The sequence below is a fragment of the Heptranchias perlo genome, chromosome 17, assembly GCF_035084215.1.
Source record: "Heptranchias perlo isolate sHepPer1 chromosome 17, sHepPer1.hap1, whole genome shotgun sequence".
NCBI classification, from domain to species: Eukaryota; Metazoa; Chordata; class Chondrichthyes; order Hexanchiformes; family Hexanchidae; genus Heptranchias; species Heptranchias perlo.
The window spans coordinates 57,515,478-57,539,917 of record NC_090341.1 but is presented as its reverse complement, the minus strand read 5'-3'; the positions used below and the strand labels follow the sequence as shown (position 1 = coordinate 57,539,917).

Genomic DNA, 24,440 nt, shown 5'->3' with positions numbered 1-24,440 from the left:
AAATTTCATCCGGGTCTGGCAATGTGTTACAGTGTTCCTGCTGGTCTGTGTTGATTGTGTTACAGTGTTCCTGCTGGTCTGTGTTGATTGTGTTACAGTGTTCCTGCTGGTCTGTGTTGATTGTGTTACAGTGTTCCTGCTGGTCTGTGTTGATTGTGTTACAGTGTTCCTGCTGGTCTGTGTTGATTGTGTTACAGTGATCCTGCTGGTCTGTGTTGATTGTGTTACAGTGTTCCTGCTGGTCTGTGTTGATTGTGTTACAGTGTTCCTGCTGGTCTGTATTGATTGTGTTACAGTGATCCTGCTGGTCTGTGTTGATTGTGTTACAGTGTTCCTGCTGGTCTGTGTTGATTGTGTTACAGTGTTCCTGCTGGTCTGTATTGATTGTGTTACAGTGATCCTGCTGGTCTGTGTTGATTGTGTTACAGTGATCCTGCTGGTCTGTGTTGATTGTGTTACAGTGTTCCTGCTGGTCTGTGTTGATTGTGTTACAGTGTTCCTGCTGGTCTGTGTTGATTGTGCTACAGTGTTCCTGCTGGTCTGTGTTGATTGTGTTACAGTGTTCCTGCTGGTCTGTGTTGATTGTGTTACAGTGTTCCTGCTGGTCTGTGTTGATTGTGTTACAGTGTTCCTGCTGGTCTGTGTTGATTGTGTTACAGTGTTCCTGCTGGTCTGTGTTGATTGTGTTACAGTGTTCCTGCTGGTCTGTGTTGATTGTGTTACAGTGTTCCTGCTGGTCTGTGTTGATTGTGTTACAGTGTTCCTGCTGGTCTGTGTTGATTGTGTTACAGTGTTCCTGCTGGTCTGTGTTGATTGTGTTACTGTGTTCCTGCTGGTCTGTGTTGATTGTGTTACAGTGTTCCTGCTGGTCTGTGTTGATTGTGTTACAGTGATCCTGCTGGTCTGTGTTGATTGTGTTACAGTGTTCCTGCTGGTCTGTGTTGATTGTGTTACAGTGATCCTGCTGGTCTGTGTTGATTGTGTTACAGTGTTCCTGCTGGTCTGTATTGATTGTGTTACAGTGTTCCTGCTGGTCTGTGTTGATTGTGTTACAGTGATCCTGCTGGTCTGTGTTGATTGTGTTACTGTGTTCCTGCTGGTCTGTGTTGATTGTGTTACAGTGATCCTGCTGGTCTGTGTTGATTGTGTTACAGTGTTCCTGCTGGTCTGTGCTGATTGTGTTACAGTGTTCCTGCTGGTCTGTGTTGATTGTGTTACAGTGTTCCTGCTGGTCTGTGTTGATTGTGTTACAGTGTTCCTGCTGGTCTGTGTTGATTGTGTTACAGTGTTCCTGCTGGTCTGTGTTGATTGTGTTACAGTGTTCCTGCTGGTCTGTGTTGATTGTGTTACTGTGTTCCTGCTGGTCTGTGTTGATTGTGTTACAGTGATCCTGCTGGTCTGTGTTGATTGTGTTACTGTGTTCCTGCTGGTCTGTGTTGATTGTGTTACAGTGTTCCTGCTGGTCTGTGTTGATTGTGTTACAGTGTTCCTGCTGGTCTGTGTTGATTGTGTTACAGTGTTCCTGCTGGTCTGTGTTGATTGTGTTACAGTGTTTCTGTTGGTCTCCCTTCATCAGTAGTTTTTAATTAATTGTTTGATTTGTCTCTGAGATAACTTTAATTGGTCTTTCTCCCCCTCTGTGCTGGTGTCTAGGTGAATCCCAGCTCTGAGAGGCTGAGTGTGAAGCAGTGCCTGTTTAAGCTGCTACTGCGAGTCCCTCAGTACCACCTTCACCTCACAGGTAAGTAACATGCTGAATGGACTCCTGCTTCCAATCTATTTATTTCACTCTCCTTCACTTTTCAGTGGAGCCTGTAATATCCCATCCTATAACCGTTAAACAAGAAGTAGCTGGACACCTCGACATTGTCTGGTGAACGCACAGTACAAATTAACATTGAGGCAGCTGTTACAAGTTACTCAGTGAGTAGAACACTGCAGCTCTGGCAGGTACACAGCTCGCAGGGGTGAATGAGATAATAATGGGAATTGCCATGGGCTGTAGGCTGATTTACAACTTCAGTAAATTATTGAGACAGATATAAATAATAGAATATTTTTAATGCAAAAATCATTGATGTAAAGAGGGTAACATCTCATTGCACATTAAATTTTAAATTTAACATCCTCAGTGGCACGACATTTCCACATCATTTTCAGTGTAATTTCAGTGCATAATTGGGGCAAGTGACTATTTGTGGCAGTAAAATGGGTTGGAAACTCTTTACGGCAGTTTTATGCCCCATAATCCCCTGAACTCTACGATCCCTCTCCCCGAACCCCTTCCTACGACCCCTCTCCCCGAACCCCTTCCTACGACCCCTCTCCCCAAACCCCTTCCTACGATCCCTCTCCCCGAACCCCTTCCTACGACCCCTCTCCCCAAACCCCTTCCTACGATCCCTCTCCCCGAACCCCTTCCTACGACCCCTCTCCCCGAACCCCTTCCTACGACCCCTCTCCCCAAACCCCTTCCTACGATCCCTCTCCCCGAACCCCTTCCTACGACCCCTCTCCCCGAACCCCTTCCTACGACCCCTCTCCCCGAACCCCTTCCTACGACCCCTCTCCCCGAACCCCTTCCTACGATCCCTCTCCCCGAACCCCTTCCTACGACCCCTCTCCCCGAACCCCTTCCTACGACCCCTCTCCCCGAACCCCTTCCTACGACCCCTCTCCCCGAACCCCTTCCTACGACCCCTCTCCCCGAACCCCTTCCTACGACCCCTCTCCCCGAACCCCTTCCTACGATCCCTCTCCCCGAACCCCTTCCTACGATCCCTCTCCCCGAACCCCTTCCTACGACCCCTCTCCCCGAACCCCTTCCTACGACCCCTCTCCCCGAACCCCTTCCTACGACCCCTCTCCCCGAACCCCTTCCTACGACCCCTCTCCCCGAACCCCTTCCTACGACCCCTCTCCCCGAACCCCTTCCTACGACCCCTCTCCCCGAACCCCTTCCTACGACCCCTCTCCCCGAACCCCTTCCTACGACCCCTCTCCCCGAACCCCTTCCTACGACCCCTCTCCCCGAACCCCTTCCTACGACTCCTCTCCCCGAACCCCTTCCTACGACCCCTCTCCCCGAACCCCTTCCTACGATCCCTCTCCCCGAACCCCTTCCTACGACCCCTCTCCCCGAACCCCTTCCTACGATCCCTCTCCCCGAACCCCTTCCTACGATCCCTCTCCCCGAACCCCTTCCTACGACCCCTCTCCCCGAACCCCTTCCTACGACCCCTCTCCCCGAACCCCTTCCTACGACCCCTCTCCCCGAACCCCTTCCTACGACCCCTCTCCCCGAACCCCTTCCTACGACCCCTCTCCCCGAACCCCTTCCTACGACCCCTCTCCCCGAACCCCTTCCTACGACCCCTCTCCCCGAACCCCTTCCTACGACCCCTCTCCCCGAACCCCTTCCTACGACCCCTCTCCCCAAACCCCTTCCTACGACCCCTCTCCCCGAACCCCTTCCTACGACCCCTCTCCCCGAACCCCTTCCTACGACGCCTCTCCCCGAACCCCTTCCTACGACCCCTCTCCCCGAACCCCTTCCTACGACCCCTCTCCCCGAACCCCTTCCTACGACCCCTCTCCCTGAACTCCTCCCTCCCACTGCATCCATATTCCCCTCATTTACATATATGTAAATATGGGTGAGGTCAGTGGTGGGGACAGGGGTTGAGGTCAGGGGGTGGAGGTTGAGGTCGGGGGAGATGTCACGGGGTGGGTGTAAGGTCGGGGGTGGAGGCAGGGTGAGGGGTGAGGTCGTGGGGGAGGGTGGGGGTGAGGTCAGGAGCGGTGGTGGGCGTGGGGGGGGGGGGGTTGAGGCCTGGGGTGTGGGGGTGCGGGTGGAGGGTGGGGGTAAGGTCAGGGGTGGGGGCAGGTTGAGGGATAAGGTCGGGGGCGGTGGTGGGCGTTGGTGGGGGGGGCTGAGGCTGGAGGGGGTGAGGTCGGGGGGCGGGGGGTGAGGTCAGGGGGCAGTGCGACAGGAATTATAAAGTGCTGATCTCCCGGACTGCTGGAGGCAGAGCTCGGGAGACCCAATTCCCGTTCCAGGAGACTCCAAAGCATTCTGGGAGGGTTGAGATCCCTAATTGGCAGAAGTGCCTTCAGTCGCCTGGACCCAATGCTCTGGAATTCTCTCCCGAACCCCACCAACTTCTCTTCAAAACCCACCTCTTTGACCAAGCTTTTGGTCACCCCTCCTATGCCTTTTTTTGGCTTTCTCTCCATTTTTCCCTCACAGCTCGGTGAAGTACCTTGGGATGTTGTGTCTGTTATAAGTTGTTCCTGTGTGTGGTGTCCCAATTAACCATTGCTCTTAAATACTCATTGATACACAACAAAACATCAGGTTTCAATCTCCCCAACACATTAAACATTAAACAAACATTTCAAACAGCAATTTTCTCTTACAATCTAAGGTCTTGAGAAGGGAGTGGAGAGGAAGACACAGGGAGTTAGTGGTTGGGAACGAGCAGGGGTATGGGCTGGACACTGGCCTTTCACTTCTGGGATGTCGCTTCTAATCCAATCCGGACAGGTGATCAAATTTACTTTTCTCTTCCTACATTCACAGAATGGTTCATGTGGGAAGAGAATGCATCGCTTTTCTGAAGTTGAATGGGCACGTTTTTCAATGGGACAAATGGAAGCTTTACTCTGTATCTAACCCTATACCTGCCCTGGGAGTGTTTGATGGGACAGTGTAGAGGGAGCTTTATTCTGTATCTAACCCGTGCTGTACCTGCCCTGGGAGTGTTTGATGGGACGGTGTAGAGGGAGCTTTACTCTGTATCTAACCCATGCTGTACCTGCCCTGGGAGTGTTTGATGGGACGGTGTAGAAGGAGCTTTACTCTGTATCTAACCCGTGCTGTACCTGCCCTGGGAGTGTTTGATGGGACAGTGTAGAGGGAGCTTTACTCTGTATCTAACCCGTGCTGTACCTGCCCTGGGAGTGTTTGATGGGACGGTGTAGAAGGAGCTTTACTCTGTATCTAACCCATGCTGTACCTGCCCTGGGAGTGTTTGACGGGACACTGTAGAGGGAGCTTTATTCTGTATCTAACCCGTGCTGTACCTGCCCTGGGAGTGTTTGATGGGACGGTGTAGAAGGAGCTTTACTCTGTATCTAACCCGTGCTGTACCTGCCCTGGGAGTGTTTGATGGGACAGTGTAGAGGGAGCTTTACTCTGTATCTAACCCGTGCTGTACCTGCCCTGGGAGTGTTTGATGGGGCAGTGTAGAGGGAGCTTTACTCTGTATCTAACCCGTGCTGTACCTGCCCTGGGAGTGTTTGATGGGACGGTGTAGAAGGAGCTTTACTCTGTATCTAACCCGTGCTGTACCTGCCCTGGGAGTGTTTGATGGGACAGTGTAGAGGGAGCTTTACTCTGTATCTAACCCGTGCTGTACCTGCCCTGGGAGTGTTTGATGGGACAGTGTAGAGGGAGCTTTACTCTGTATCTAACCCGTGCTGTACCTGCCCTGGGAGTGTTTGATGGGATAGTGCAGAGGGAGCTTTACTCTGTATCTAACCCGTGCTGTACTTGCCCTGGGAGTGTTTGATGGGACAGTGTAGAGGGAGCTTTACTCTGTATCTAACCCGTGCTGTATCTGCCCTGGGAGTGTTTGATGGGGCAGTGTAGAGGGAGCTTTACTCTGTATCTAACCCTGTACCTGCCCTGGGAGAGTTCGATGAATGTTCAGTGTTCAGTATAGAGGGAGATTTGCTGACACTGAGCGATCGAAACCCCATAGAGAGGGTGTGCAAACCTAGAGCTGGCTCACAATGACATTCACTCTGATCTTTGAACCAATCAGGATCCAACTGTGCTCCAATCTCTAGGCTGAAATTATTATTTTTTTTCCAGACTATTTGAATAATTTATGTCCAGACTGCACTGAGTATGAAGATACACAAGGTAATTACACAATTACAAAATATAATTACAAAAAATAGACAAGATTTAAGGTAATTGGCAAAAGAACCAGAGGTGACATGAGGAAGCATTTTTTTACACAGCAAATTGTAATGATCTGGAATTCACTGCCTGAAAGGGCGGTGGAAGCAGATTCAATAATAACTTTCAAAAGGGAATTGGATAAATACTTGAAGGGGAAAAATTTGGAGGTCTATGGGGAAAGGGCAGAGGAATGGGACTGAATGGATAGCTCTTTCAAAGTGCTGGCAAGGCACGATGGGCTGAACAGCCTCCTTCTGTGCTGTATGATTCCATGATTCTATAAGTCCATGAGGAATGGGGGTGGTGGTGGTTGTTAGGTGTTAATGATGTGAACAGCTTGTGAGGTTCTGAGATCTATTCCTTGGGAAGGCACAATTTTCTTGAATATTGAAACAACCATGTGTGAATTTGCTGCTAAATCGAATGGATACTAGGAATCGGGGGAGCAGATACCAGGATCTGGGGGGAGAGAGAGGTAGATACCAGTACCTGGGGGGGTAGATACCAGGATCTGGGGGGGTAGATACCAGGATCTGGTGGGGGGGGAGGTAGATACCAGGATCTGGAGGGAGAGAGAGGTAGATACCAGGATCTGGTGGGGGGGGAGGTAGATACCAGGATCTGGAGGGAGAGAGAGGTAGATACCAGTACCTGGGGGGGTAGATACCAGGATCTGGGGGGAGGGGGGAGGTAGATGCCAGTATCTGGGGGGGTAGATACCAGGATCTGGTGGGGGGGGGGAGGTAGATACCAGGATCTGGAGGAGTGGGGGAGGTAGATACCAGGATCTGGGGGAGGTAGATACCAGGATCTGGGGGAGGGGGGGAGGTAGATACCAGTATCTGGGGGAGTGGGGGAGGTAGATACCAGGATCTGGGGGAGGGGGGGAGGTAGATACCAGTATCTGGGGGAGTGGGGGAGGTAGATACCAGGATCTGGGGGGGTAGATACCAGGATCTGGTGGGGGGGGAGGTAGATACCAGGATCTGGGGGAGTGGGGGAGGTAGATACCAGGATCTGGGGGAGGTAGATACCAGGATCTGGGGGAGGGGGGGAGGTAGATACCAGTATCTGGGGGAGGGGGGGAGGTAGATACCAGGATCTGGGGGAGGGGGGGAGGTAGATACCAGGATCTGGGGGAGGGGGGGAGGTAGATACCAGGATCTGGGGGAGGGGGGGAGGTAGATACCAGGATCTGGGGGAGGGGGGAGGTAGATACCAGGATCTGGGGGAGGGGGGGAGGTAGATACCAGGATCTGGGGGGGTAGATACCAGGATCTGGGGGAGGGGGGGAGGTAGATACCAGGATCTGGGGGAGGGGGGTGGTAGATACCAGGATCTGGGGGGGTGGGGGGAATGGCAGATACCAGGATCTGGGGGTACAGATACCAGAACATGGGGAGCAGGAGTAGTCGGAGCTTCATAGTATCATAGTAGATCCAGCACAGGAGGAGGCCATTCGGCCCATCGTGCCTTTGAAAGAGTTATCCAATTTGTCCCATTACCTGCTCTTTCCCCTTAGCCCTGTGGCTTGTAACTGATCGGTGCTGTATTGGATGAGTAAATAAGGTTTGTAGCTGATTGGTGCTGTGTTGGGTATATATATATCTTTTTGATATATATTAATGACCTGGACTTGGTTATACAGGGTATAATTTCAAAGTTTGCAGTTGACCCGAAACTCAGAAATGTAGTAAACAATGTGGAGGATAGTATCAGACTTCAGGAGGACATAGACAGACTGGTGAAATGGGCAGACGCATGGCAGATCAAATTTAATGCAGAGAAGTGTGAAGTGATACATTTTGGTGGGAAGAATGAGGAGAGGCGATATAAACTAAATGGTATAATTTTAAAGGGGGTGCAGGAACAGAGAGACCTGGGGGTGCATGTACACAAATCTTTGAAGGTGGCAGGACAAGTTGAGAAGGCTGTTAAAAAAGCAAATGGGATCCTGGGCTTTATTAATAGAGGCATAGAGTACAGGGGCAAGGAAGTTCTACTCAACCTTTATAAATTACTGGTTAGGCCTCAGCTGGAGTATTGTGTCCAATTCTGGGCTCCACACTTTAGGAAGGATGTGAAGGCCTTAGAGAGGGTGCAGGAGAGATTTACTGGAATGGTTCCAGGGATGAGGGACTTCAGTTATGTGGAGAGACTGGAGAAGCTGGGGTTGTTCTCCTTAGAACAGAGAAGGTTAAGTGGAGATTTGATAGAGGTGTTCAAAATCATGAACGGTTTTGCTAGAGTAAATAAGGAGAAACTGTTTCCAGTGACAGAAGGGTCGGTAACCAGAGGACACAGATTTAAGGTGATTGGCAAAAGAGCCAGAGGTGACATGAGGAAACATTTTTTTACACAGTGAGTTGTAATGATCTGGAATGCACTGCCTGAAAGAGTGGTGGAAGCAGATTCAATAATAACTTTCAAAAGGGAATTGGATAAATACTTCAAGAGATTAAATTTACCAGGCTGTGGGGAAAGAGCAGGGGAATGGGACTAATTGGATAGTTCTTTCAAAGAGCTGGCACAGGCACGATGGGCCGAATGGCCTCCTGTGCTCTACCTACTATGATCGGTGGGTTTTTAGCTGCTTGGCACTGTGCTAGATAAGGTTTGTGTCTGATTGGTGCAATGTTGGATCAGTAGGTGGGGAACATAAGAACATAAAAAATAGGAGCAGGAGGAGGCCATTCAGCGCCTGGAGCCTGCTCCGCCATTCAATCAGATCATGGCTAATCTTTGACCTCAACTCCACCTCCCCGCCCATATCCCTTAGTCTTCCTAATTGCTTGCTGTACCTGCATGTTAACTTTTAGTGTTTTGTCAACAAGGAATAAGTCCCTCTGAACACCAACATTGAATAGTTTTTCACCATTTAAAAAATATTCTGTTTTTCTATTCTTCCGACCAAAGTGAATAACCTCACATTTCCCCACATTATACTCCATCTGCCACCTTCTTGCCCACTCACTTAACCTGACTATATCCCTTTGCAGACCCTTTGTGTCCTCCTCACAGCTTACTTTCCCACCTAGCTTTGTATCATCAGCAAACTTAGATACATTACACTCGGTCCCTTCATCTAAGTCATTAATATAGATTGTAATTAGCTGAGGCCCAAGCACTGATCCTTGCGGCACCCCACTAGTTACAGCCTGTCAACCCGAAAATTACCCGTTTATTCCTACTCTCTGTTTTCTGTCCGTTAACCAATTCTCTATCCATGCTAATATATTACCCCAATCCCATGAGCCCTAATCTTGTGTAACAACTTTTTATGAGGCACCTTATCAAATGCCTTTTGAAAATCCAAATATACTACATCCACTGGTTCCCCTTTATCTACCCTGCTAGTTACATCCTCAAAAAACTCTAATAAATTTGTCAAACACGATTTCTATTTCATAAAACCATGTTGACTCTGCCCAATCATATGATTTTCTAAGTGCCCTGTTACCACATCCTTAATAATGAATTCCAGCATTTTCCCAATGACTGATGTCAGGCTAACTGGCCTGTAGTTCCCTGTTTTCTCTCTCCCTCCCTTCTTGAATAGCGGGGTTACATTTACTACCTTCCAATCCACTAGGACCATTCTGGAATCTAAGGAATTTTGGAAGATCATAGCCAATGCATCCACTGTCTCTGCAGCCACCTCTTTTAGAACCCTCGGATGTAGGTCATCGGGTCCAGGGGATTTGTCGGCTTTTAGTCCCATTAGTTTGTCCAGTACTTTTTCTTCACTAATCTTAATTACTTTAAATTACTTTAAATTCCTCACTCTCATTAGCCCCTTGGTTCCCTACTATTTCTGATATGCGTTTTGTGTCTTTTACTGTGAAGACATATACAAAATACTTGTTTTATGTCTCTGACCTTATTCCCCATTATAATTTCTCCTGTCTCAGCCTCTAAGGGACCCATGTTTACTTTCGCTAATCTCTTCCTTTTTACATACTTGTAGAAGCTCTTACAATATGTTTTTATATTTCTTGCTAGTTTAATTTCGTATTCTATTTTCTCCCTCTTTATCAATTTCTTGGTCATCCTTTGCTGATTTCTAAAACTCTCCCAATCCTCAGGCTTATTACTCTTCTTGGCAACATTATAAGCCTCTTCTTTTAATCTAATACTATCCTTAACGACTTTAGTTCGCCACGGATGGATCACTTTTCCCGTGGAGTTTTTATTTTTCAATGAAATGTATGTTCGTTGAGAATTAAGAAATATTTCTTTAAATGTTTACCATTGCTTATCTATTGTCATACCTTTTAATCTAATATCCCAATCTACCTCAGCCAGCTTGCCCCTCATAGAATCATAGAAACGTTACAGCATAGAAGGAAGCCATTCGGCCCATCGAGTCCGCGCTGGCTCTCTGCAAGAGCAATCCAGCTAGTCCCACTCCCCCACCCTATCCCCGTAGCCCTGCAAATGTTTTCCCTTCAAGTTCTTACTGAAAGCCATGATTGAATCTGCCTCCACCACTCCCTCGGGCAGTGCATTCCAGATCCTAACCACTCGATGTGTAAAGAAGATTTTCCTCATGTCACCTTTGGTTCTTTTGCCAATCACCTTAAATCTATGTCCTCTGGTTCTTGACTCTTCTGCCAATGGGAACAGTTTCTCTCTATCTACTCTGTCCAGACCCTTCATGATTTTGAATACCTCTATCAAATCTCCTCGCAACCGTCTCTGTTCCAAGGAGAACAATCCCAGCTTCCCCAGTCTATCCACGTAACTAAAGTCCCTCATCCCCGGAATCATTCTAGTAAATCTCTTCTGCACCCTCTCGAAGGCCTCTTCACATCGTTCCTAAAATGCGGTGCCCAGAACTGGACACAATACTCCAGTTGTGGCCGAACCAGTGTTTTATAAAGGTTCATCATGACTTCCATACTTTTGTACTCCATGCCTCTATTTATAAAGCCCAGGATCCCGTATGCTTTTCTAACCGCTTTCTCAACCTGCCCTGCCACCTTCAACGATTTGTGCACATATACCCCCAGATCCCTCTGTTCCTGTATCCTTTTTAGAATTGTGCCCTCTAGTTTATATTGCCTCTCCCCGTTGTTCCTACCGAAATGTATCACTTCGCATTAACTGCGTTAAATTTCATCTGCCACGTGTCCGCCCATTCCACTAGTCTGTCTTTATCCTCTTGAAGTCTATCACTATCCTCCTCTCTGTTTACTACCCTTCCAAGCTTTGTGTCATCTGCAAATTTTGAAATTGTGCCCTGTACACCCAAGTCCAAGTCATTAATATATGTCAAGAAAAGCAGTGGTCCCAGCACCGACCCCCTGGGAACACCACTGTACACCTCCCTCCAGTCCGAAAAACAACCGTTCACCGCTACTCTCTGTTTCCTGTCCCTTAGTCAATTCTGTATCCATGTTGCTACTGCCCCCTTTATTCCATGGGCTGCAATCTTGATGATAAGCCTACCGTGCGGCACTTTATCAAACGCCTTTTGAAAGTCCATATACATCACATCACCCGCATTGCCCTCATCTGCTCTCTCTGTTACCTCATCAAAAAACTCCAACAGGTTTGTTAAACACGATTTGCTTTTAACAAATCCGTGCTGGCTTTCCCTAATCAATCCACACTCGTCCAAGTGACTGTTAATTCTGTCCCGGATTATCGTTTCTAAAAGTTTCCCCACCACTGAGGTTAAACTGACTGGCCTGTAGTTGCTGGGTTTATCCTTACACCCCTTTTTTGAACAAGGGTGTAACACTTGTAATTCCCCGGTCCTCTGGCACCAATCCCGTATCTAAGGATGTTTGGAAGATTATGGCCAGTACCTCTGCAATTTCCACCCTTACTTCCCTCAGCAACCTAGGATGAATCCCATCCGGACCGGGTGACTTATCTACTTTAAGTACAGCTAGCCTTTCAAGTACCTCTTTTTTTATCAATTTTTAGCCCATCCAGTATCTCAACTATATCTTCCTTTACTGAGACTCTGGCAGCATGTCTTCCTTGGTAAAGAAAGATGCAAAGTACTCATTTAGTACCTCGGCCATCCCCTCTGCCTCCATGAGTAGATCTTCTTTATGGTCCCTAATCGGCCCCACCCCTCCTCTTACTACCCATTTACTGTTTACATGCCTGTAGAAGACTTTTGGATTCCCTTTTATGTTGGCCGCCAGTCTATTCTCAGACTCTCTCTTTGCCCCTCTTATTTCCTTTTTCACTTCCCCTCTGAACTTTCTATATTCTGCCTGGTTCTCACTTGTATTATCAGCCTGACATCTGTCATGAGCCCCTTTTTTCCATTTCATCTTACTCACTATCTTTTTTGTCATCCAGGGAGCTCTGGCTTTAGTTGCCCTACCTTTCACCCTTGTGGGAATGTACTAGACTGTACCCGAACCATCTCCTCTTTAAAGGCCACCCATTGTTCAATTACAGTTTTGCCTGCCAATCTTTGATTCCAATTTACCCGGGCTAGATCCGTTCTCATCCCATTGAAATTGGCCCTCCTCCAATTGAATATTTTTACTTTAGGGTGGTCAATGTCCTTTTCCATAGCTATTTTAAACCTTATGATACTATGATCACTGCTCCCTAAATGCTCCCCCACTGACACTTGCTCCACTTGGCCCACCTCATTCCCTGGAACTAAGTCCAGCAATGCCTCCCCCTCTGTGCCCCTTACATTATTATTGTTATCCCAGTCGATATTAGGATAGTTGAAGTCCCCAGTTATCACCACTCTATAGCTATTGCATCTCTCTGTAATTTCCCTGCAAATTTGCTCCCCTATCTCCTTCCCACTAGTTGGTGGCCTATAGAATACACCCAGTAGTGTAATGGCATCTCTTTTATTTCTTATCTCTAACCAAATAGATTCTGTCCTTGACCCTGCCAGGACCTCCTCTTTCTCCAGTACTACAATATTCATACCTATGTAATTGGCTTTATTTAAGTTTAAGGCTCTAAGTTACGTACTTCAGTACGTCACTCTCAAACTGAATGTGAAGTTCTATCAGATTATGATCACTCTTCCCCAGGATCCCTTACTAGAGATTACTAATTAACCCTGTCTCATTACACAATACAAGATCTAAAATAACCTGTTCCCCGGTTGGTTCCATGCCGTATTGTTCTAGGAAACTGTCTCGAATACATTCCATGAATTCGCCCTCCAAACTTCCTTTGCCAATTTGGTTTGCCCAGTCTATATGAAGATTAAAGTCTCCCACAATTACTGCATTACCTTTGTTACAAGCTCCTATTATTTCTTGATTAATACTCTGTCCAACAGTATGGCTACTGTGAGGGGGCCTATAAACTACTCCCACCAGTGTTTTCTGCCCCTTGTTATTTCTTATCTCCATTCATACTGATTCTACTTCCTGATCTTCCGAGCCAAGATCCTTTCTCACTACTGTCCTTATCTCATCCTTTATTATCGGGGCTACCCACCCCCCCCACCCACTTTTTCCATTTTGTCTTTTCGAATAGTCAAGTACCCTGGAATATTTAGTTCCCAACCTTGGTCACCTTGCAACTAGGTCTCGGTAATGGCGACTAGATCAAACCCATTTATCTCTATTTCTGCCATTAATTCATCTATCTTGTTACGAATGCTTCGTGCATTGAGATAAAGCACCTTTAATTTTAACTTTTTACCATTTTTCCCTGAATTGACCTTATTCACTGATGCACCATTACCATTAAACTCTGTCCCTTCTTGTCATACTCTGCTTATCTTTACCCATATCACTACTCTGTTCAAATCATAGAATCATAGAAAGTTTCGGCACAGAAGGAGGCCATTCGGCCCATTGTGTCCGTGCCAGCCGAAAAAGAGCTATCCAGCTTAATTTCACTTTCCAGTTCTTGGTCCGTAGCCCTGTAGGTTACGGCACTTCAAGTGCACATCCAAGTACTTTTTAAACATGATGAGGGTCTCTGCCTCTACCACCCTTTCAGGCAGTGAGTTCCAGACCCCCCACCACCCTCTGGGTGAAAACATTTCTCCTCAGCTCCCCTCTATGCCTTGACTGTTCTCTTTAGATTTCTAAATTTCCCCTCACCTGACCCCCTCCCTCCCCTTTTTTTTAGTTTAAAGCCCTATCTACAATTTAGTTATTCGATTCACCAGGACACTGGTCCCAACAGAACAGCTCCCTCTCTCCCCAGTAATTGAAACCCCTGTCTCCCAAACCACTCTTTGAGCCAGGCATTTAACTCTCTGGTCTGTTTGACTCTATGCTAAGTTTGTGCAGCTCAGGTAGTAATCCAAAGATTATCACCTTTGAGGTTCAGCTTATTAATTTGGACCCGAGCTCCTCAAACTGTCTCAGCAGAACCTCATTCCTAGTTCTACCTATGTCGTTGGTTCCTATGTGGACCACAACAACTGGATCCTCCCCCTCATGCTCTAAGTTCTTCTCCAGCCACGAGGAGATGTCCCTAACCCTGGCACCAGGCAGGCAACACAGCCTTCGGGACTCCCAGTCGCTGCTGCGGAGAACAGTATCTATCTCCCTGACTATACTATCCCCTCCCACTACCACATTCCTTTTCACTCCCCCACTTGAATGGCCCCCTGTACCATGGTACTATGGTCAGTTTGCCCATCCTCCCTACGGTCTTAGTTCTTATCCACACAGGCAGCAATTACCTCATACCTGTTGGACAAGGTCAAAGACTGAGGCTCCTCCATCACTGCATCGGGGTCCCCAGACCCGCCTGACTCACAGTCACATCCTCCTGTCCCTGACCACTGAATGAATCTAAACTGCGACTGCCTCCTGGGTCAGAGTGTCTCTCCCCACCCCGCCCGCCCGCTCTCCTATATACTCGGCCGCTGGGGGGGATTGTACCTAATTGGCTGTGTTAGATGAGTAGGTGGGTTTGTATCTGATTGGCTGTCTTGCTAACCCCTGTGTTTCCATTTCCTGTCCAGCTGCTTTAGTTGTTGTGAGTGAAGTTTGTGACCGGGCCGGGCAGTGTGTGACGCAAGGGGTGAGTCCAGTCCTGCACTTTGTGGGGTTTTCTCGGTGTTGCTTTGAATCCAGAAGTGGATTGCTGATTGGGTTGTAAATGCCAGGGCTCCTTGTCAGCCATGGATCAATGGTTGGGTTATTGGGCCCCCCTGAATCACAGCCCAGGCTTTGGGTTACTGGGTCCAGTGTCTGGGTTACTGGGTCCAGTGTCTGGGTTACTGGGTCCAGTGTCTGGGTTACTGGGTCCAGTGTCTGGGTTACTGGGTCCAGTGTCTGGGTTACTGGGTCCAGTGTCTGGGTTACTGGGTCCAGTGTCTGGGTTACTGGGTCATGTTTGAGTTCATTCTCAGTCTCCCAACACACACACGTGACCACACTCTCAGTCTCCCAACACGCACACGTGACCACACTCTCAGTCTCCCAACACACACACGTGACCACACTCTCAGTCTCCCAACACACACGTGACCACACTCTCAGTCTCCCAACACACACACGTGACCACACTCTCAGTCTCCCAACACGCACACGTGACCACACTCTCAGTCTCCCAACACGCACACGTGACCACACTCTCCATCTCCCAACACACACACGTGACCACACTCTCAGTCTCCCAACACACACGTGACCACACTCTCAGTCTCCCAACACACACACGTGACCACACTCTCAGTCTCCCAACACACACGTGACCACACTCTCAGTCTCCCAACACACACACGTGACCACACTCTCAGTCTCCCAACACACACACGTGACCACACTCTCAGTCTCCCAACACGCACATGTGACCACACTCTCAGTCTCCCAACACGCACACGTGACCACACTCTCAGTCTCCCAACACACACACGTGACCACACTCTCAGTCTCCCAACACACACACGTGACCACACTCTCAGTCTCCCAACACGCACACGTGACCACACTCTCAGTCTCCCAACACACACACGTGACCACACTCTCAGTCTCCCAACACACACGTGACCACACTCTCAGTCTCCCAACACACACACGTGACCACACTCTCAGTCTCCCAACACACACACGTGACCACACTCTCAGTCTCCCAACACACACACGTGACCACACTCTCAGTCTCCCAACACACACACGTGACCACACTCTCAGTCTCCCAACACACACACGTGACCACACTCTCAGTCTCCCAACACACACACGTGACCACACTCTCAGTCTCCCAACACACACGTGACCACACTCTCAGTCTCCCAACACACACACATGACCACACTCTCAGTCTCCCAACACACACACGTGACCACACTCTCAGTCTCCCAACACGCACACGTGACCACACTCTCAGTCTCCCAACACGCACACGTGACCACACTCTCAGTCTCCCAACACGCACACGTGACCACACTCTCAGTCTCCCAACACACACGTGTGACCACACTCTCCATCTCCCAACACACACGTGAGCACACAGACCACAAGTATTCTCTCACGAGTGCACTCACACACATGAACACATACATTCTCCACACTCGCTCGCCAGGAGAGCACAGTGATGAGGAGGAACCCTGCTTCCTTATTCTCTCCCAATCCCAGGGCCACTGAGGCCAATTGTAACTCTGCTTGCCCAGTCTCCTGTTATAGGAACATAGGAACAGGAGTAGGCCATTCAGCCCCTCGTGCCTGCTCCGCCATTTGATAAGATCATGGCTGATCTGTGATCTAACTCCATATACCTGCCTTTGGCCCATATCCCTTAATACCGTTGGTTGCCAAAAAGCTATCTATCTCAGATTTAAATTTAGCAATTGAGCTCGTATCAATTGCCGTTTGCGGATGAGAGTTCCAAACTTCTACCACCCTTTGTGTGTAGAAATGTTTTTTAATCTCACTCCTGAAAGGTCTGGCTCTAATTTTTAGATTGTGCCCCCTACTCCTAAAATCCCCAACCAGTGGAAATAGTTTCTCTCTATCCACCCTATCTGTTCCTCTTAATATCTTATAAACTTCGATCAGATCACCCCTTAACCTTCGAAACTCTAGAGAATACAATCCCAATTTGTGTAATAAATTGTGTGGACTGCACATTGTCGCAGACTATAAAGGAGCTCCTGATCCTGATACACGGCCTGTGGTTCTGGATCAGACAGGTCACTACTTCAATGGACATTTAACTGGAGTGAGCAGAGTCAGTGTGACCGGAAACTCTGGATGTGCTGTGTGTGTTTGGTTTGTAACGGTCGGCCACATCAGTAGGAGCTGTCGTCACCTCTTTCTCATTTTCAACTTACACTAATAGGTGAATCTTCAGAAGCTGCTGGGAGTTGAGCACAGAGTGAGGGGCCTGCGCCAGGCAGTGAAGCCTGGGAGGGTGAGTATTGCTCCATCCACCTCCGAGTACCTGTTGTTTCAGTGTTGGTTATTTCTGTTCTCCCCGACTCTGCCCTTTTATTATCTGCACTGCGCTTAGCTCGACCTGAGAATGAGTCAGGGTGTACCAGATCCACACCAACACTCAGTGTGGACCAGGACAGGTCGGCTCCTGTACTGTATTCAAAGGGTTAACAGGCAGAACTGTATAAACACCATTACTCAGAGGGCTCAGTGTGTTAATATATCACCCAGTGTGGGACTGAGGCCCACGGATCAGGAGATCACCGCCCGGTGTGGGACTGAGGCCCACGGATCAGGAGAGCACCGCCCAGTGTGGGACTGAGGCCCATGGATCAGGAGAGCATCGCCCAGTGTGGGACTGAGGGTCAGGGAGCAGGAGATCACCGCCCAGTGTGGGACTGAGGGTCAGGGAGCAGGAGAGCACCGTCCGGTGTGGGACTGAGGGTCAGGGAGCAGGAGAGCACCGTCTGGTGTAGGACTGAGGCCCATGGATCAGGAGAGCACCGCCCAGTGTGGGACTGAGGGTCAGGGAGCAGGAGAGCACCGTCTGGTGTAGGACTGAGGCCCATGGATCAGGAGAGCATCGCCCGGTGTGGGACTGAGGCCCATGGATCAGGAGAGCATCGCCCGGTGTGGGACTGAGGCCCATGGATCAGGAGAGCATCGCCCGGTGTGGGACTGAGGCCCATGGATCAGGAGAGCATCGCCCGGTGTGGGACTGAGGCCCATGGATCAGGAGAGCATCGCCCGGTGTGGGACTGAGGCCCATGGATCAGGAGAGCATCGCCCGGTGTGGGACTGAGGCCCATGGATCAGGAGAGCATCGCCCGGTGTGGGACTGAGGCCCATGGATCAGGAGAGCATCGCCCGGTGTGGGACTGAGGCCCATGGATCAGGAGAGCATCGCCCGGTGTGGGACTGAGGCCCATGGATCAGGAGAGCATCGCCCAGTGTGGGACTGAGGGTCACGGATCAGGAGGTCACCGCCCGGTGTGGGACTGAGGCCCACAGAGACCAAGAAGGTCCCAGGTTTTATCCCTGGTGTATGTTGAATTAACTGATCTCAGCTAAGGCACCAATTGGCCTCAGTCCCTCTGGTTTAAGGAGTGAAAAGATCAGACAGGATTCCAGCTCTTTATCTCGATCCGGTGAGTGTGTGTGTGAACAACAGCCGCGAGCAGGACCACATTGTTCTGTGATGCCCTCTATGTTGAATAGCCTGCTGGCCCTCCCTGTCTCGACTCACACGAAGAATGCTGAAGTGGTGAGACACCAGAGAGCACATGTGGGATCCAGAGGCTACAAGGTATCGATGTCTTCAGGAAATAGTGGGAGCCATCGAAGGAAGGGTTCCACTAAATGGATACATGTAATTGTATCTTCGAATCACCAAATCATTGAATTACTGTATCACCGAACCATTGAATCACCAAATCATTGAATTACTATACACCAAATCATTGAATAACCAAATCATTGAATTACTATATCACCAAATCATTGAATCACCAAATAATTGAATTACTCTCACCAAATCATTGAATTACTATATCACCAAATCATTGAATAACCAAATCATTGAATTACTATCTCACCAAATCATTGAATTACCATATCACCAAATCATTGAATAACCAAATCATTGAATTACTATCTCACCAAATCATTGAATTACTATATCACCAAATCATTGAATTACTATATCACTGAACCATTGAATCACCAAATCATTGAATTACTGTATCACCAAATCTTCAAATCACCAAATCATTGAATTACTGTATCAACAAATCATTGAATTACTGTATCACCAAATCATTGAATTACTATATCACTGAACCATTGAATCACCAAATCATTGAATTACTGTATCAACAAATCATTGAATTACTGTATCACCAAATCATTGAATTACTGTATCACTGAACCATTGAATCACCAAATCATTGAATTACTGTATCACCAAATCTTCAAATCACCAAATGATTGAATTACTGTATCACCAAATCTTCAAATCACCAAATCATTGAATTACTGTATCACCAAATCATTGAATTACTGTATCACTGAACCATTGAATCACCAAATCATTGAATTACTGTCTCACCAAATCTTCAAATCACCAAATCATTGAATTACTGTATCACTGAACCATTGAATCACCAAATCATTGAATTACTGTATCACCAAATCTTCAAATCACCAAATCATTGAATTACTGTATCACCAAATCATTGAATTACTGTAACACCAAATCTTCAAATCACCAAATCATTGAATTACTGTATCACCAAATCTTCAAATCACCAAATCATTGAATTACTGTATCAGTGAATCTTCAAATAATCAAATCATTGAATTACTGCGATAACACTTAAGAAACTCGATATCATCGAGGACAAAGCAGCCCGCTTGATTGGCACCCCATCCACCACCTTAAACATTCACTCCCTTCACCACCGGCGCACCGTGGCTGCAGTGTGAACCATCCACAGGATGCACTGCAGCAACTCGCCAAGGCTTCTTCAACAGCAGTTACTGAGGTTGAGAGCGCCTGTAGCCTGAGTCCATTACCCTTTTTTTCTTCAGTTAGATGAACAAAGAATTGAGCCAGGTGGCCGTGGCCAGTGAACGGGATGAGGTGTGGTCTTTTCATACAGTATGTGGAACGACACTCTCTACACCTGAGGCTGTAATTAAGATTAGTAAAGAAAAAGTACTGGAGAAATTAATGGGACTAAAAGCCGACAAATCCCCTGGACCTGATGGCCTACATCCGAGGGTTCTAAAAGCGGTGGCTGCAGAGATAGTGGATGCATTGGTTGTAATCTTCCAAATTTCCGTAGATTCTAGAACGGTCCCTGTGGATTGGAAGGTAGCAAATGTAACCCTGCTATTCAAGAAAGGAGGGAGAGAGAAAACGGAACTATAGGCCATCAGGTTGCTAGGAAAATGCTAGGATTTATTATTAAGGACATAGTAACAGAGCACTTAGAAAATCATAGTATGATTAGGCAGAATCAATGAAAGGGAAATCGTGTTTGACACATCCACTAGATTTTTTTGAGGGTGTAACTAGCAGGGTAGATAAAGGGGAACCAGTGGATGTCGTATATTTGGATTTTCAAAAGGCATTTGATAAGGTGCCTCGTAAAAGGTTGTTACACAAGATAAGGGCTCATGGGGTTGGGGATAATATATTAGCATGGATAAAGAATTGGTTAATGGACAGAGATTGGGAATAAACGGGTCATTTTCGGGTTGGCAGGCTGTAACTAGTGGGGTGCCGCAAGGATCAGTGCTTGGGCCTCAGCTATTTACAATCTATATTAATGATTTAGATGAAGGGACCGAGTGTAATGTATCCAAGTTTGCTGATGATACAAAGCTAGGTGGGAAAGAAAGTTGTGAGGAGGATGCAAAGGGATATAGACAGATTAAGTGAGTGGGCAAGAAGGTGCCAGATGGAATAAATAGAGGGAATTGTGAATTATCCACTTTGGTAGGAAGACTAGAAAAACAGAATATTTTTTAAAAGGTGAGAGATTAAGAAATGTTGGTAGTCAGAGGGATTTGGGTGTCCTTGTACACGAATCACAGCAAGCAATTAGGAAGGCAAATGGTATGTTAGCCTTTATTGCAAGGGGGTTGGAGTTTAAGAGTAAGGAAGTCTTGCTGCAATTGTACAGGGCTTTGGTGAGACCACACCTGGAGTACTGTGTACAGTTTTGATCTCCTTATCTAAGGAAGGATATACTTACCTTGGAGGGGGTGCAACAAAGGTTCACTAGATTTGATTCCTGGGATAAGCGGGTTTTCCTATGAGGAGACATCAAGTAGAATGGGCCTATACTCTCTGGAGTTTAGGAGAATGAGAGGTGATCTCATTGAAACATATAAGATTCTGAGAGGGTTTGACAAGGTAGATGCTGAGACACTGTTTCCCCTGGCTGGAGAGTCTAGACCTAGGGGGCATAGTCGCAGGATAAGGAGTCGGCCATTTAAGACTGAGATGACGAAAAATTTCTTCACTCAGAGGGTTGTGAATCTTTGGAATTCTCTACCCCAGAGGGCTGTGGATGCTCAGTCATTGAATATATTCAAGGCTGAGATGAATAGATTTTTGGACTCTGGGGAATCAAGGGATATGGGGAAAGGGCGGGAAAGTGGAGTTGAGGTCGAAGATCAGCCATGATCTGATTGAATGGCGCAGCAGGCTCGAGGGGCCGAATGGCCCACTCCTGCTCCTATTTCTTATGTTCTTATGTTAAACCTGCAGGATCCATTCACTAATCTCTTTGTCCCAATAGATGCTAATCAAGGAAGGAGCTCTGCTGAGGGTGACTGAGGGAACACTGCAGCCTCGATACTGTTTCTTGGTAATTCAGTTTTGGATTATTTTTATCTGGTTGACTGGCCTGAATCGCTTGCAGGGTGTTAACTTTATTCCAGTTTGAGGTGAATATTCACACCATTCTGTGTAGTGAGCTGATGGTGCCTGTCCAGGCCAGGAGCCCCTGGTTGTGAGAGAAGCATTAATGAAGCTCTTTAGATAGCAGTGTTAGAGAGATCCCGCACAGCTTCCCGAGGTTAGCAGCAGGAACCTCGGCCCCCCCAGTCCCCCTGGCCCTGCCTCCCCTGATCCCCCAGTCCCCCTGGCCCTGCCTCCCCTGATCCCCCAGTCCCCCTGGCCCTGCCTCCCCTGATCCCCCAGTCCCCCTGGCCCTGCCTCCCCTGATCCCCCAGTCCCCCTGGCCCTGCCTCCCCTGATCCCCCAGTCCCCCTGGCCCTGCCTCCCCTGATCCCCCAGTCCCCCTGGCCCTGCCTCCCCTGATCCCCCCAGTCCCCCTGGCCCTGCCCCCTGATCCCCCCAGTCCCCCTGGCCCTGCCTCCCCTGATCCCCCAGGCCCTGCCTCCCCTGATCCCCCAGTCCCCCTGGCCCTGTTTTCCCTGATCCCCCCAGGTCCCCTGGCCCTGCCCCCCCTGATCCCCTCAGTCCCCCTGGCCCTGCCTCCCCTGATCCCCCCAGTCCCCCTGGCCCTGCCTCCCCTGATCCCCCCAGTGATCCTTAGTGATTAAGGATGAAATTACTTCAATGATAAGAGAGGATATAATGAGAGGTAAGCAGGCAGTGGAGACTTTATGGGTAGAATTAACAAATAGAAAAGGATTTAAGACTGTGGTGGGAGTTGTGTATAGGCCCCCTGGAGCAGCTGTGAAGTGGCAGAATGTATAAATGCAGAGATTAGACAAGCATGTCACAAAGGCGGAGTGGTTTTAATGGGGAATTTTAACTTACTATAGATTGGGATAAGCAGACGAGCTCATATCAGAAAGGTATCGAATTTCTTGTGTGTTCAGGACAGTTTTCTGCAACAATATGTGCAAGAACCAACAAGGGGGCAGGCCATATTAGATTTAATAATGAGTAATGAGCCAGATTTAGTTAACAGCCTAACGGTGTGTGAACATTTATCTAATAGTGATCATAATATGATCAAGTTCAACGTTATGTTTGAAAGAGAGAAACCCGTAACAGCTGAGATTCTAAATTTAGGTAAGGCCGACTCCAACAGGATTAAACAGAGACTGTCCACAGTAAACTGGGCAAATCTGTTAATGGGTAAAATGACAGAAGATCAGTGGGAGGTGTTCAAAAAGAATTTAACGTGATACAGAACCAGTTTATACTCCTAGGAAGAAAGAGCTCCATTTTCCAAATAAAACAGCCAAGGACGACAAAAGAGGTAAGGGACAACATAAAACTAAAAGAAAAAGCATACAAAAATGCAAAAAATAACACAGATCCTGGCGACTGGGAGAGATACAAAGAACAGCAAAGGGTGACAAAACAGATAGTAAGAGCTACAAAAAGGGAGTATGAAAAGAATTGCAAGGGATATCAAAATCAACAGAAAAAATGTTTACAATTATATTAGGAAAAAGAGGGTGGTCAAGAGCAATGTGGGCCCCTTAAAAACTGATAATGGTGAGATTGTAAATGAAAATAAGGAAATGGCGGACATGTTAAATAATTACTGTGTGTCAGTATTTACAGTAGAGGAAGAGGATAGCCTGCCGGACAGCCCAAGGAAACTAATGTTGCATTGGGGATGGGGACTCACCATAATTAACAAAAGCAAATTAACAGTAATGAAAATAATGGCACTAAAGAGTGACAAATCCCCAGGACCAGATGGTTTCCATCCCAGGGTTTTAAAGGAAGTAAGTGAGAACATTGCAGATGCCCTAACTATAATCTTCCAAAGTTCTCTCGATTCAGAAACCATTCCTTTAGATTGGAAAATTGCACATGTCACTCCGCTATTTAAAAAAGGGAGAGAGGGAAACAAGGGAATTATAGACCAATTAGCCTAACATCTGTTGTCGGGAAATTACTAGAGTCTATAATTAAGGATAGAGTGACTGAACACCTTGAACATTTTCAGCTGATCAGAGAGAGCCAGCGTGGGTTTGTAAAGGGGAGGTCATGCCTGAGGGAACTGATTTGATTTTTTGAAGAGGTGACTAAAGTAGTGGGAAGGGGAATGTCTATAGATGTTGTTTATGTGGACTTCCAGAAGGTATTTGATAAAGAGACTGTTAGCTTTGTAGGTTGCTGAGGGAAGTATGGGTGGAAATTGCAGAGGTACTGGTCATAATCTTCTAATCCTCCTTAGATACAGAGCTGGTGCCAGAGGACTGGAGAATTGCAAATGTTACACCCTTGTTCAAAAAAGGTTTAAGGATAAACCCAGCAACTATGGGCCAGTCAGTTTATCCTTGGTGGTGGGGAAAGCTTTTAGAAATGATAATCCGGGACAGAATCAATAATCACTTGGAAGAGTGTAGATTGAATAGGGAAAGCCAGCATGGATTTGTTAAAGGCAAATCATGTTTAACGAACTTGATTGAGTTTTTTGATGAGGTAACAGAGGGGGTTGATGAGGGCAATGTGGTTGATGTGGTGTCTATGGATTATCAAAAGGCGTTTGATGAAATGCCACGTAACAGGCTTGTCATCAAAATTTAAGCCCATGGAATAAAAGAGGCAGTGACAGCATGGATACAAAATTGGCTAAGTGACAGGAAAAAGAGAGTAGTGGTGAACGGTTGTTTTTCGG

The 24,440-nt window shown here is 47.6% G+C and overlaps 1 protein-coding gene across 1 annotated transcript in view; it reads left to right on the top strand.

Moving 5' to 3' along the window:
* LOC137333943 (FYVE, RhoGEF and PH domain-containing protein 5-like) overlaps nucleotides 1-24,440 on the top strand; it is a 329,534-nt gene that overhangs the window by 244,209 nt on the left and 60,885 nt on the right. Inside the window, 5 exon segments of the mRNA XM_067998296.1 lie at nucleotides 1,654-1,741; nucleotides 5,879-5,929; nucleotides 14,901-14,959; nucleotides 17,222-17,293; nucleotides 21,627-21,695. Of these exon segments, the coding sequence (XP_067854397.1) occupies nucleotides 1,654-1,741; nucleotides 5,879-5,929; nucleotides 14,901-14,959; nucleotides 17,222-17,293; nucleotides 21,627-21,695 (339 nt within the window).